Here is a 13,052-nt window from a genome sequence, read left to right as displayed (position 1 = left end):
AATAAAAAGGGGAAAAAAAAAAAAAATCCCTGCGTTTCCTACGCGAGCAAGGAAGGGAAATCTCCCATTGCTGCTGAGGGAAAGGGAAATGGGATCAAGGTGTTGGGGCTGTGCCTTATGGGGTAACAGCCCTCCTATATGGGGTGGGGGGGGGATATGACGGGTATAGGTACACCGGGGACACCGGGGGGCACCCAGCCGTGACAAAAGGCCGGGCACCCCCTGCTTATATAAGGCTGGGGGGCTGCAGGGGGGCTTGGGGGTGCTGCAGCCCCACACCCTTTATAGGGACAGCACCCCCCAAAAAATAAAACCTAAAATAAAGCCCAGAGGGGACTGGGGTGGGCTGCGAGGCCTCGCACCTCGCCCAGAGGAGGAGGGGGGGGCACACACACACCGCAGCGCTGCCTCCCCCGGTTCTTCCCCCACCCCCCCCCGGTGCCCCCGGTGCCCCCGGTGGCGGTGACCTTGCTCCGTGCCGGCCGCCCGCAGCCCCCTCCCGCAGCCCCCGGCACCATGAGCAAGCAGAAAATGCCGGGCACGCGCCTCCCCCCCCCCCCAACCCCCCCGCCTCACCGTTTCCCTCCCTCTCCCTCTCTCTCTCTCTCCCTCCTTCCCCTCCTCCTACCGGCGGGGCTGCCCCGGGCCGCACGGCGGGGAGGAAGACGAGGATGAGGATGATGATGAGGAAGATGAGGATGAGGAGCAGGGCAGGAGGAAGGCCGGCGGAGGGCCCCCCCCCCTCACACACACACCCCCCCGGTGAGGCCTCGCTCCGCAGCCCCGTGCCCGCCATGATGGCCCGGCCCGGGCCTCCCGCCGCGCCTGCACCGGGCCCTGAGGCGGAGCAACACCGGGAGCCCCCCCCCCGGTTCCCGGTTCCCGGTACCCCCCCCCCTCCCCCTCTTCCAGTCCCACCAAGCACCGGGCACGGCCCCGCTGCCTCCCGCTGACCTCCCGCCGCCTCCCTGCCGCTCCTACCTGGCCGGCCCGTTCCCCGGGCCCCCCGCGCGGCACTAGGCCCGGGCTGAGCGCCGCGGCGTTTCCCGGGCAACCGGCGGCGGCGGCGAGCCCTGAGCGGCGGCCCCTCCCCCCGCAGCGGCGGCGGCGGCGGCCTCACCCCGCGCCGGGCGGAAACGGCTCTGGGCGCACGGGGATCCCCGGCGCCGGCGCCAGGGGCGCCCCGGCCCCGCCCACTCCCGCTCCCCCGTCGGCCGCCTCGCCCCGCCCCCCGGCGCTTCCCATTGGATTCCCCTCGCCCCTTCTGGATGCTCATTGGGCGGCGCCCGCCCGCTCGGAGGGGGAGGAGAGTTGATTGGCTCTCTCGGCTGCCAATCCAGCGGGGCGGCCCGCTGAGGGGGCGGCGAGGCGGGGCCGTCGGCGGCGGTGCCTGGCGGCCGAGGCGCGCTACGCGCGGGGGGGGGGCGGGGCCGGCGGTGACTCCCGCGTCGGGACACGTGGCAGCGACGAGGGGCGGGATTCCTGGGCGGCCGCACCGCGCATGCGCGGCCCGGCTGTGAGGGGAAGGGAGGGGGGAGAGGAGGAGCTGGCAGGGGGAGCGCATGCGCAGTGCGGCGGGCGCGGGGCCTGCCGCTCGGCACGTCCGCGCCGCGGGGGGGGGAGGGGGCGGCGGGGTCCTGTCAGGGGAGGGCCCGCCCCCGGCCGCGGGCCTCAGGGGGGCGGCCGCCGCCACACGGAGCCCCCGCAGCGGCCGCGCTGAGGGCGAGGAGGGCAGCACAAAGCGCCGAGGCCCCTCAGTGAGGCGGCGGGGCCCGCCCGCTGCCCGTTACCCGCGCGCCGCCACCAATTTTTAATCGATAACCCCCCCCTCGGGCCGCCGGCTGAAGAAGCGATGCGTGTGGGACGCGAGCACGGCCGCCTTTAATCCCTTTTGCACCTTTTAGCTTTTTACACAACTCTCCCGACCCCACCGAGCACCTCCCGGTGCCCCCCTCACACACCCCCCTCAGGCCCCCGGGGCACGAAATGGCCGCGGGAGGGCCCCGCCGCCCGCCCGCCGCCATCTTGTGCGCAGCGCCTCAGGGGGCTCCCGGGCGGGGACGGTGAGGCAGGGCGGCCCCCGGGGGGGGGGGGGGTTACCGGGGATGTGAGGGGGGTACCGGGGCCGCTGCCGGGTCGTGGAGCCAGGCGTGCTGCAGGCACTGCGCGGCCGTGGCGCGGTGCTCCGGGGCGTAGCGCAGCGCTGCCAGGAGGAAGCTGGCCAAGGGGGCGGCCTCCTGCCTCCGCCAGCGGTACCTGTCCACCAGCACGGCCTGCAGGCTGCACGGGGAGAGCCGGGAGATCCGCAGGAGAGCGCCTGGGGAGGACATGAGGAGCGCGGAGACGTGAGGAGCACGGAGATATGAGGAGTACGGAGATATGACGAGCACAGCGCCTGAATTGCGCTTCGCCAGAGGAGCAGGCTGCAGCTCTTCGCCTCACGCACCTCAGCCGAAGCAGCCCTCCCTTCTGCGCCAACCTGCCTGCCTAAGCCTCATCCGCCAGCAAACCTGGCTCGCAGGTGTTTCTCAGACATCATCTGCCCCAGCTAGCGCCTGGGGCTTCCCCCTTTCTCAAGTAATTAGCTGAGAATGCACCAGAAGTGAAAAATGTTCCAGGAACAGCCATGGCACGGCCCTGCGCAGTCCCTGTGCCTGTCCAACCCTGCACACTGCAGTGCTACAGTCACAAGACACTAACGTTTAATTTGCTCCGTGCCCGCTGGCCCCGTGAGGCCCAGGAGAGTGCCACTGCTGACCAAGATGCCATCCTCATCCCCGCGAGTGTGTGGTGTAAATGCGGTGACTCAGGTTAGGCATGTGTGGTTAGGCCAGCAGGGTTCTCACGGAGAGCGCATATAAAACAAGGGCTGGTTTTGATTCACCTATTTTGAGCACCGCAGAAGGAATAAACGTGAACAGGGGATCTTAAGGAGCAGGGAGGTGTGTGGTGAGCTGCAGCCTGGCACTAGTGTGCAGCACAGAAGGAGTTGTAGGTAGGCAGGCTGTATGGCTGGTGAGCATGAGGAGGAGGACAGGCTAAATTGCAGGAGGATGGAGTCATGCAATGCCTTGAAGTCAAAAGACAAGGATTTCAAGCTGAATGAGTCAAAGGGAAAGGAATTGGAGAGATTAAAACAGAAAAGACGTTACAGCTAGGTCAGAAGGCTAAATATAGCAGCCATGGTGGAAGGATGGAAGGATATGAGTGTCCCAATCCTCCTCATCATCATTGTTCTCTGCCAGTGAATGGGAGAAGTGCAGCCGGTTACGCACTCTTTTCAGCTTTCCTGCCATGTAGCTATTTCCTGTCCTCATTTCCATGCTCTCCAGCTCCAAAGGAGGAAGGATGAAAATCTTTTCCCTGTTGGGCATTTGCCACGACCATTTTTGAGGCTTTTACATTTGCATTCATTGCTGGTACGCTCCTGGATTGCAGAGGTGGCAGGGCAGGAAGTGTTACTGCACTTTATGAAATCTCCACCTCAGTTTTCTGTCCCTGCTTGTATCCTGCGTTGTGTAACATCACTTCAGGTGGTTTTCAGCGCGAGCTGAGTAGGAGCGTGCCAGAGATCCCCAGTGATTTTTAGAGTAAACTGCCCTACTCTGATTCTTACCTGGCCTGCTGAAAAACTTTGTTGACTTGTTCCAGGAGAAAGCAATGCGGGGAGGAATTCTTCCCAGGAGTTCGATAATGCGAGCAACATGGTCTGCAGGGAGGGAGAAAAAAAAAAAAAAAAAACACAAACAAAAACCACACACACCTAGATACAAAGATTGAGACACCTCTGTCAATGAAATTAATACAACTGATGGGGTCCTACCATCATCTCTGGAGAAATATTTTCCGGGCTGAGGATCAAACAGACACTCCCCCGTTGCCATTTCAAATGCCTAGGAATGGAGTAGCCTTGTTAATTCTCTGACTGACTGGGAGTTTTTCTTCCTTGTTCACTCTGACAGTACGGGTGCCGATTTCCCTTCCTATCACACAGAACTGATACACGGAAGGGCTCCCTCTGCTTTGATCTATCCTGTGCCATTGTGAAACAGCTCCTTGAGCTCCGTCAGGATGGAAAGAAACCAGTTTGTGCCTGATCCAGTCAAGTCTCTGAGCTAACATACATGGAGTGCGAATTGCCTAAAGCGTAAACTAATTATAGTGAATTATATCAGCAGCATACTTTCAGTCCAAAGTGAAGGAGTGCAGACAGCCTGTTTTTCCTTCTCTGACTCAGCCACGGCAAGGAAGTCGTGCTCCACATGCAGCACAGAGGTGGGCGCTGAGGACATGCTGCCCCTGGCCTGGCAGTGTCAGTCGGCTGCCATGCACGCACGCGTTGCCTGCAGCCCTACCAGGCAGCCCGTGCTCCAGATGTCCGCGGGGGTGCCGTAGTCTAACCCAAGCAGCACTTCCAGGGCGCGGTACGGCTGCGTCTGAATCTCCTTGGAAAAAGGCTTGTACTGAAATAGAAACAAACGCCCTTTGGTTAGCATCTGCACATGAGTAACAGCGATGCTTGTGGTCACAAGCTGTCCGTGCAGCACTGAGGATCTCGGGGGCAGAGCTGGATGTGTGCACTAAAATGTGTGCAGGAAACATCAGACCCGTTCTCAGCCCCACACACTGCTGTAAGGTTACCTCCCGGCATTCAAATTTGTGGTCGTACGGACTAACTGCAAGCTGAAGAAAGATCCAAAGCTGATGTCTCCAGGAGTGCAGCGCCCAGCTGGGAGCTGGGAGTGCTGAATAAAACACCCACTGGAATCAGCATCACTAAAGCACGCTCTGAAGCTGCTGCTCGGCTGTGGAAGGACTGACACACAAAGCGTGACGGAAAGAAGTGCAAAGCACCCTGCGCTGGCATGGGACCGGGACTTGGAGCAGACTCACCGTCCAGCACGCGCTGCCCAGATCTGCAATTTTCACTTCTATGCTCATTAAATCAGAATCTTCCAGCTGATTGCCAGGATCACCTCCTAGGTGGAAAGGACAGCGAGAAAACAGGTCTTTCTCCAAACCAACAGCTATGCATCATTTACCGTGGAAGATTCATGTGTGAAGTTTTGAAGTTTTTCAACCTCAAAGGTCCCAAAATGCTTTAGACAGATGGCTCTTTTTTTATCACCAATGAAATGCCACCTCTCATTCCTGAGGAAACACAAAGGGCTGGTATCCAGTCAAAGTCTAAGAGGATGTTAGGGAGGACAGCAGCTTTCAGAGGAGTCGTGGGACCACGTGCACCTCTCCTGCTGCTCTTGCCTGCTTGACAAGCACCGTGATGCTGACATTTTCACAAGACTCTGGAAAAGGGTAATTTTTGTTTTACTGCTGTACTCTGAGCTGTCAGCCTACAGCTAACATTGTGCCTTCCTGCTCCAAGCAAGAGACTCTCTCAGTAATTTGGCATTCCCTGATTGCCCCAGGGTTTGAGGGACAAAACGACAACATCATGGGAGAAATGCTCATGGGAGAACATTGTGGGAGAAAATACAAAGGGACTCATTGCTGGGAGACTAGATCTCCTGAGAAACTCTCCAGCCCTGTGTTTTATTCTATATTCGCTCCGTTCTCTGAAAATAAATCATGTTTCAGAAGGCTTCAAAGATTAGACTGTACACAAGTCTCCCACAAGCCTCAGGGATATGGGAAATAAAGAGGAGATGTGTCAGCCAGCTTTCTGATCAGACCAATCCGTGCGGTGGCTGGAAATACCAGAGGAGGGGACGTTCCTGTTCTGACAGAATCAGCTCTGGCGTTGTGGCAAGGTTATTGATGAGCACTTATGATTTGTCGGCGTTCCCCACGCACACCTACTGGCAAGACCACTTCTCTGTGAGTGCCTTGAGTAACTCGGAGCCACTCGGTCTGAGGTTTGTAGTAAGCAAAGATAGGAGAGGCCTCTCAGCCCTTTCAGCTGCCTCTGCTGTTTTGTACCAGTGTTGCAGGCGCTGTGAACTGCACCCACCTCTCCATTTCACTCATGTCAACACCCTCTTCAGCCTCTTTTCTTGTAGAAAACCTCCAGAGCTCACCTGTTCCCTTTAACCTCAAATCCGTTCTCTGCCCACAGTCGGTCGCGTCGCACAGCAGCTTTTGGAGCCCTTTGTCCCGGACGCACAGCAGCACGTTCTCGGGCTTGATGTCTGCGTGGATGATCCGGCAGCGCCTGTGCAGGAAGTGCAGCCCTGTCAGCACCTGCGGGAGCCACACAGCACCTCAGGTTAGCAGCACGATGGAGGGAGATGGGGATGTACAAGCACCCTGCGTGAGCTCGCAGTTGCACCCTAAAAAGGGGTGGCATCAGCTGGGTGGCCCTGCGTGCTTGGCACAGGGAGTTTGGGGACCCATCCGGAGAGTCCCCAAGTGCCAGCACGGGGGGCGAGCCCGGAGAGCTGGAAACAGGACAGAGGAGGCCTTGCAACTCCAAAGCAGAGTTTTCTCCTGAAAAGCCACTTGTGTTTATGTGGCTTCTTAAGTCCTTGGCTCGCCGTGCCAATCTGTTAACACAGCATCATCATCGGAATGTAAGCTGGGAGTCGGTTGTAGGGAGTTTGACGTGGCACAGGAGGGAGTCCCATCGAGCAGGGAAAGAGAAGGAGGTGAATCATAACCCGGGCAGGAGGAGGGAGAGATGACGAGTGAGTGAGTGCAGAGAGGAATTAAGGGTGCTGCAGGAGAGCCATGTAGGGAAAGAACAGCTCTTGGCGGAGCAGGGAGAGCCTGGCCATCACAGGGGGAGGGAAACAAGGCGTGCAAGAGAAACACTCGCTATCAGAAGTCAATAACAGTGAAAAGGCTACTGGGGAGCTTTGTTGCCTTTTTCTAAACACTCCGGTCAGTCATAAAGGGCTGGCAAATCTTCTCTGTATTATCAAAATCTATTCTGGGATGAACACCAGCCCCAGGGAAATACCAACCTTAAATGGTAACTGTGAAACACAGGGGAAGATTTAAATAGCTAAACCGGAGTGAATCAGAAGTAAATACTGCCCCAGTACTGATCTGAAGGGGAAAAAAAAAAAAAAAGAAAAGAAAAAAGATTGTGAGATTTTACTATTATGTAGATAAGGGAGTGGATCAAGCAAAAGGCTTGGGTGCCAAAAGGAGCACATCGATTAACACCACTACGTTTCCATATAACTTATTCAGGTGTTAGCGGAGCCTCTTTAGAGGAGGAAGCAGATATTTCAGAAAAAAGGATGGAGGAGGAAGTGGTTTTCTTTCTTGGTGTCCCTAGAGGGGCACAGGAATCAAGGTAGCAAATCTTCATCTTGGCAAGTCTGCAAACTTCTGATAAATCTCAGCATTGGAGGCAAAATGTGATGTTAACTTGTCTTAGACCTCACTCAGGTTTCCCAATCCTTAGCTACACAGACAACACATAAGAAACTCAGCTCGCACAGCCTGTTTGATCAGCATGCCACATCCTTACAGGGGATGAAGGAGGTGTAGGCTCTGAGCAAACTGCACCAGCAATTTGGAAAGCCCTGGGAAGGAATCAGTGACAAGGCAGACCTCCTGCAGCCCCCAGACATTACTGTGCAGACAGCCGAGCGCAGCTCTGAGCCCTTCTGGACCTGAGTGCTGTCAGTCTGGCAGCAGAGCAGAGGGGACTTCTCAGAGTAGCAGGAGGACAGAGAGATAACACGGTTTGTCAACAAGAAACATATCCATGGCAGGCTGTTTGTCCCCTGCTACTCCTGCGAGCAGCTGAACTGCTAGAAAATTCAATGAATTGCCGTCCCTCTGTCCCCTGGTGCAGGCCTGCAGATTCCTGACTCTTCACATCACTGCTCCTCACCCCTTTCCACACCCGGTGAGGCTGCAGGCACGGGCAGAAATGCACAGTGCCCTGTATTAATGAGATTGTGGTGACTTCCCAGTCTGCATTTTATTTAACGTTTTCTCTCCTCAGGCCCAAAAGAAATTGCTCCTGTTTGCCTTTAAATTGTGTGCCTTGGGCACTGACTCTGTGTTGTCCCTTTCTTTGCAGGTGCAGTCATAGGGGAGTTTGTGGCAGATGACCCCAGGATAAAAACTATGACTTGTTGCCAACACTGCCATGGTGCCCTCACCCTGTTGGAGCTCAGTTCTCACCTGCTGCAAAGATTTTTTCACGAAAGGCAAAGGCAGTCCCTGGGCTGCATAGTTACACATCAGGCATCGCAGGGAAGGACCCAGGGCCTCAAATACCAAGCACGTATGTGGGAGAGAGTCATGGAGAGTCAACAGAGAGAAGGTGCCACTACCAGCCTTTTATCCCTCACCAGGGCAGCCAAATATCTCCCCAGCCAACCTCCCCCCTCCACCACCTTCACGCGCCCTGGTTTTACACCATCCTGTGGCTCCCCAGCGCAAGCCCAAGCTTTGCTGACCCAGCATCACTCCCAGCAGAAGGATATGGAGGCCGTTCTCTCCGATCATTCTGAAGTCATCTAACAAACAGACAATGTGTTCTCCTGCCCGGTCCTTCTTCCTCATGCTGCTCACCTGAGGGGGAGGATTTCAAGAAAGCTGCAATTAGAGACATATACATACACAAGGAAACCTTGCACCCATTTTGTCCTGTTCTACAGCCTCTCTCTTGCAGGGGTTGACGTTTCATGAGAAATCCCATGAAAACAATATCAGAGAAACCAGGCTCCAAGCACACAAGCAGATTTCTGTACGTCATCTTCCCCTGGACCAGGTAGGAGCAGCACCCTCTCAGCATCTGAATAATTCAAACTGTTGTTGGTCAGCTGAAGGCTAGGGTGCAGAGCAGCTTCCGCATCTGGAACAGCCCGCTGCAGTGGGCCTCTTTGGGAGGAAAAAGGGTTGGCTATGGGCAAGTACAGCCAAGATCTCTGATACTGAGTGGCATGTGAAGGGGTGAACACATCTTTTGTAACCAGGAGACATGGTTGGTGGCAGCTCTTGTCACAGGGCGCTCCAGGTGCTGAAGCCCACATGGGCTCACAGGAGAGCAGAGCACGCTGCCACATGAGGCTGCTCCCACAGAGCGCTGATCTGGCCACAGCAACAAATATTCTGCATGTATATATATAAAATACAAACACACGATGAATTCAGATAGAAATATATTCACTTTTCCTTTTTGACACAGCTGTAACCACGGGCGATTTAGGGTTGGTTTTTGTGCAGCTGCCAGATCTGCAGGAGCACCAGGAGGTGCGTGGAAGCCGTGGGGACCGGGCCGCCTCTTCTGGCAGCGCTGCGGGCACAGACCCTGTGCTGGTGGAAGTGGCCCTGGGAACAGCTACGTCCTGGTGAATGGAAGGCGTGTCGTTCGGAGAGAAGCAATAAGAAATTAAGGGTAAGGCTTGGTCTATGCACAGTATTGTGCTGATGTGTAGAAAAGCACCCCTTTGATTACATTCAATTAGTGCCACTTTGTACTTCCTCTTGCATCACCGAGTCTGGCTCATATCCCTTTGGAGAGGGCCTGCAGATTTACAGGTACACAACAAACCTTTTCAAAACCTGCTGGAGAAAGGCCTTGGAGTAATTTGAAAGGCAAAATGTAATAGCTTCTGTTCACATAAAGCTGATGTAACTTCGTATTTAGGTAAACTCCAAGAACTGTAACGAGCTTTCTAGAACTAGCAGGTCAAGCCATCTTCAAAGGCAACTAGCTGGGACTCAGATGCATGCACCTAATTACTACATCCATTAGCAAAGGCAGAAGGAAGCTTTCTGAGTCGAGAGGTTTATTATATGTTTGCTGCATCCTGCATTTTTTTCCTGGATATTTCCTTTTACTTCAGTATTTGTGTTGTGATAAAGCAATGCCCTCTGAGCTGGGAAGCACACAAATAGGGTGGAAACATTCTCATCGCTGCTTAAAAACACCATTACCACTTTTCTCTGTGTGTTGGTTTTTCCACCCTGTATTTCTCTGGGTTCCTGCTATTTACTGGATTTTGGCCTCAGCTGAAAGAAATGGGCCGGCAGGGTGAGACGCAGCCACCTGTCCTAGCAGGAGGAAGAGGAAGGTGCCTGTTTTGGAGCCAATGTGACCTAAGGAATTATCTAACGTCTTTTTCCATTCCCCAGCCCAGCTCCTCAGGCTGAGACCTGGAAGAAGGGACGGTGAGCCTGATACTCAACTCAGCAGCAGAGCACACAGCCTGTGAATTTTACATACACATCGGAGGAGAGAGACCTCGTCCTGGGCAGCCTCAGCAAAGCCCTCCCTGCTCTTCAGGACCTTCACAGCTACGTTCTTCTTCTTCCTACAAAACGAACCATGTCTGTAAGCCAGTGCACGCCAAGGTGGCCTGCGAAAGGGACAAGCCCTGCCCAGGAGAGTGGCCCAGACAGCGGCCAGCCCCTCACCTCGTGTCCTGGCACAGCCAGACGGTGGCAAAGGCCCCGCAGCCCAGCTCGCGCAGAGCCTGGTATCGCGTGTTGAACACCTCTCCTTCCCGCACCGGGTGGTGGCCTCCTGTGGGGAGCGTGGCCAGGAGCCGTTACTGATGGCCTTAACCGCCCTCAGACTGAAAGGGCAGCTGAGGACAGCGTCCTCCCAGAGGGACAGACGGACGGACGGGTCCCTGTGACCCGTGAAGAGCCCGGCACGATGGCTGCGGTGTGAGGACTGACCTGAGCGCTGTGCCGCCGGCACCTCCTCCTGCACCCGCACCTCCATGGCAGCGTCCCGGCGGGTCCTGGCAAGTGGGGACAGAGGCAGTGTGGAACCAGCGGTGCAGTGTCCTGCAGGTTAGTCCTTTAAAGAGAGTTAGAGACTGGGTAGCTGCACACGTTGATCTGCACAGCTCCCGTTTGCTCTTCTAGCCCTGCTCCCCATTGCTGCTTGATCCAAACCTGGAACTGGGCTGTTGGGAGCATTTTGGGCACCTCAGCGAGGTAGGGATTATTTTAGGATTATTTTAGGAGTTCAGGGGAGGAAAGCCAACGGGCTGGGGCTGGACTCCTGGCTCTCAGGTGGGAATCTAAGGGTTCCCTGTGCCCCGCGTGGATTCCCAGTGGCTCAGGGGGACCGTGGGGCCCCTCCATGGCTGTGACACCGGCCTGTGCAGAAGGCCAGCCTCCATATGCACCCCGTCTCAGGGCTTTCACTTGCAGGAAGAGCTTCGCATCCCAGGTGGGTGCTAAGCAGAGCCTGCGTTTCAAACGCTGCCCTGCACATCTGTCTGCAGCCTGGGGCCAGAGCAGGGCTTTATCACTGACCATCCCGTGACCCCCTACAGAGAGGCCGTAGCGGAGGGGAGAGGCTGTTCCCCGGCGTGTTTCTATGGCAGCAGAAGGTACAAACACAGGCAGCGCAGACAGACAGATGCAACTGCTGCTCCCCCAGCCCCTCAGCACCGGTGTGGAATTGGCTTCAGCACTGGTCACCTGAAATAGCACCCCCCAGCCCCACGTTGCTAATGGAAATGTGGATTTACACTGCCACGGGCTGGGTGCTCCCAACCCAGCGTTTCATAATTCGGAAATGTCACTTGCTGTAAGCTTCACATGAACTCGCGTTGCCAGAGCTTGTGACAGGTGATAATAACCCAAGTAGGCCATTAGCAGGGGTAGAAATATCGACCTTTAAATCCTTCAGAATCAGGTTGCCAAAGCTCAGAGCTTGTCTGCACCGGAGGAATTTCAGAAACAGGCCCAATGGGCTGGCAATGCTGGTGCGTGCCCTGTCACACGCCTCATGGCAGCAGCCACATGACTGGGAGCTGCCCCGGGACAGTAACATCTTCCAGGTGCTGGAACAGAAGCACGACTTCCTCCAAAGCCTAGAATTTCTTTCCATACGCTGACAACCCTATCCCAGTACAGCAACGGAGCCGTTGCCTGCCTTTGGGCACCAAGCGAACTCCCAGCACATTTCTAATTAAGGCTCAGACTGGGCTGAAAGCTGCTCGTGTGGTCAGGGATACCCAGCACTGCCAGAGCTGATATCGCTCCATTTACCCTCGCCCATGGAGTGGTGTGCAAGGAACTCAGAATGCCTCCAGCTCCATTACACCTCAAATTCTGCATTTACACGTGCTGTGAGTCAGCCTCCTTTAGGCACAAATCTGCAGGATACCGCATGTCCGCATAGCCACTTTGTCAAATATTTACCAGAGTTCGAGCTGTGCAACAGAGGTGAGGCCAGAACTGTCCTCATCTGTGCACAGACAGCCTAGCAGTAACCCTGCACGCCCCTGCCCCACCAGGTATACCCAAGACCTCTCAATTCGCATCTTCTAAGGTATTAGCACATCATTAGGACAGTGCACATCAGTCTGAGAGCTGGGCAACAGCCCTAAAGATTTTTTTTCTTATGTCACTCAGCATCCACCTACCAATGGAACAATTCAAGAACACGCGGGGATGAGAGCTCAGCAGCATCCCCCCTGGATGGATTTTTATGCTAATAGGAGTTTTGCTTTTGTCATTAAGAGCTACCTCATGCAGAACCCGCCGGGTTGCTGCAGGCCTGGAGCAGCTCAGAGAACTCAGCCTGAAAACCTGCTGCTCCCACCTGCTCCGCGGTAGCTCCGACGGGCAGGGAGCGGTGGTGCCTCACCTCTGCCTGCACAGCTCCACCTGCAGAGAGGGGTGCAAGGAGCTGCCCCTGCTGCTCACCATGCATCACAGTGCCTGAAGCTGCAGAGTCCAGCAATACTCCCTCCAGCTTCTGCACGACTACAGCCCTGGCTGAGTGCAGCATCCCCACGAGTCGCGACACGCAGCACAGAAGCAGCCCCATGGGCACACAGGGCTCAGCCCCGCTGCCCTCAGACTCACCGTGAGGCAGCTCAGGAGGCCGGGCACGCCGCCCCGCTCGTCATCTGGCTCGTGCTGGAGCTCCCGAAAGTGAGCTCCCACCTGGTGCTGCTTTCCTTTTAGCCTGCGCTGCCCGGGAGGGGTGTCCTTGAGCAGACCAAGCCCTTCGGCATCACTGGCTGGACGTGCTGAGGAGCGGGGCAGGGTATCGGATCTCAGCACCGTTTCTGGGAACAACCTTGGCTGCAGGGCAGCAGGAGAGCCGGGACAGCTGCGGTGGGTTTGCTTTACTGCTGCACCTGTCTGCGCAGCCC

At 56.2% G+C, this 13,052-nt stretch overlaps 1 protein-coding gene across 1 annotated transcript; it reads right to left on the bottom strand.

The window, feature by feature from the left end:
- Positions 1-2,096: 2,096 nt before the first annotated feature.
- Positions 2,097-10,654, bottom strand: LOC116493115 (SRSF protein kinase 3-like). The gene is made up of 11 exons (XM_032194257.1): positions 10,609-10,654; positions 10,342-10,450; positions 10,151-10,238; positions 8,406-8,493; positions 8,101-8,207; positions 6,036-6,198; positions 4,894-4,979; positions 4,356-4,463; positions 3,824-3,893; positions 3,617-3,709; positions 2,097-2,317 (listed from the first exon to the last, which is right to left on the bottom strand). The coding sequence occupies exons 1-11, from the start codon at positions 10,652-10,654 to the stop codon at positions 2,097-2,099; spliced, it is 1,179 nt and encodes a 392-aa protein (XP_032050148.1).
- Positions 10,655-13,052: the final 2,398 nt, after the last annotated feature.

Source organism: Aythya fuligula, chromosome 10 (assembly GCF_009819795.1).
Source record: "Aythya fuligula isolate bAytFul2 chromosome 10, bAytFul2.pri, whole genome shotgun sequence".
In the NCBI taxonomy this organism is placed as follows: Eukaryota; Metazoa; Chordata; class Aves; order Anseriformes; family Anatidae; genus Aythya; species Aythya fuligula.
The sequence above is the reverse complement of the archived record's forward strand: the minus strand, read 5'-3'. Positions and strand labels throughout refer to the sequence as shown.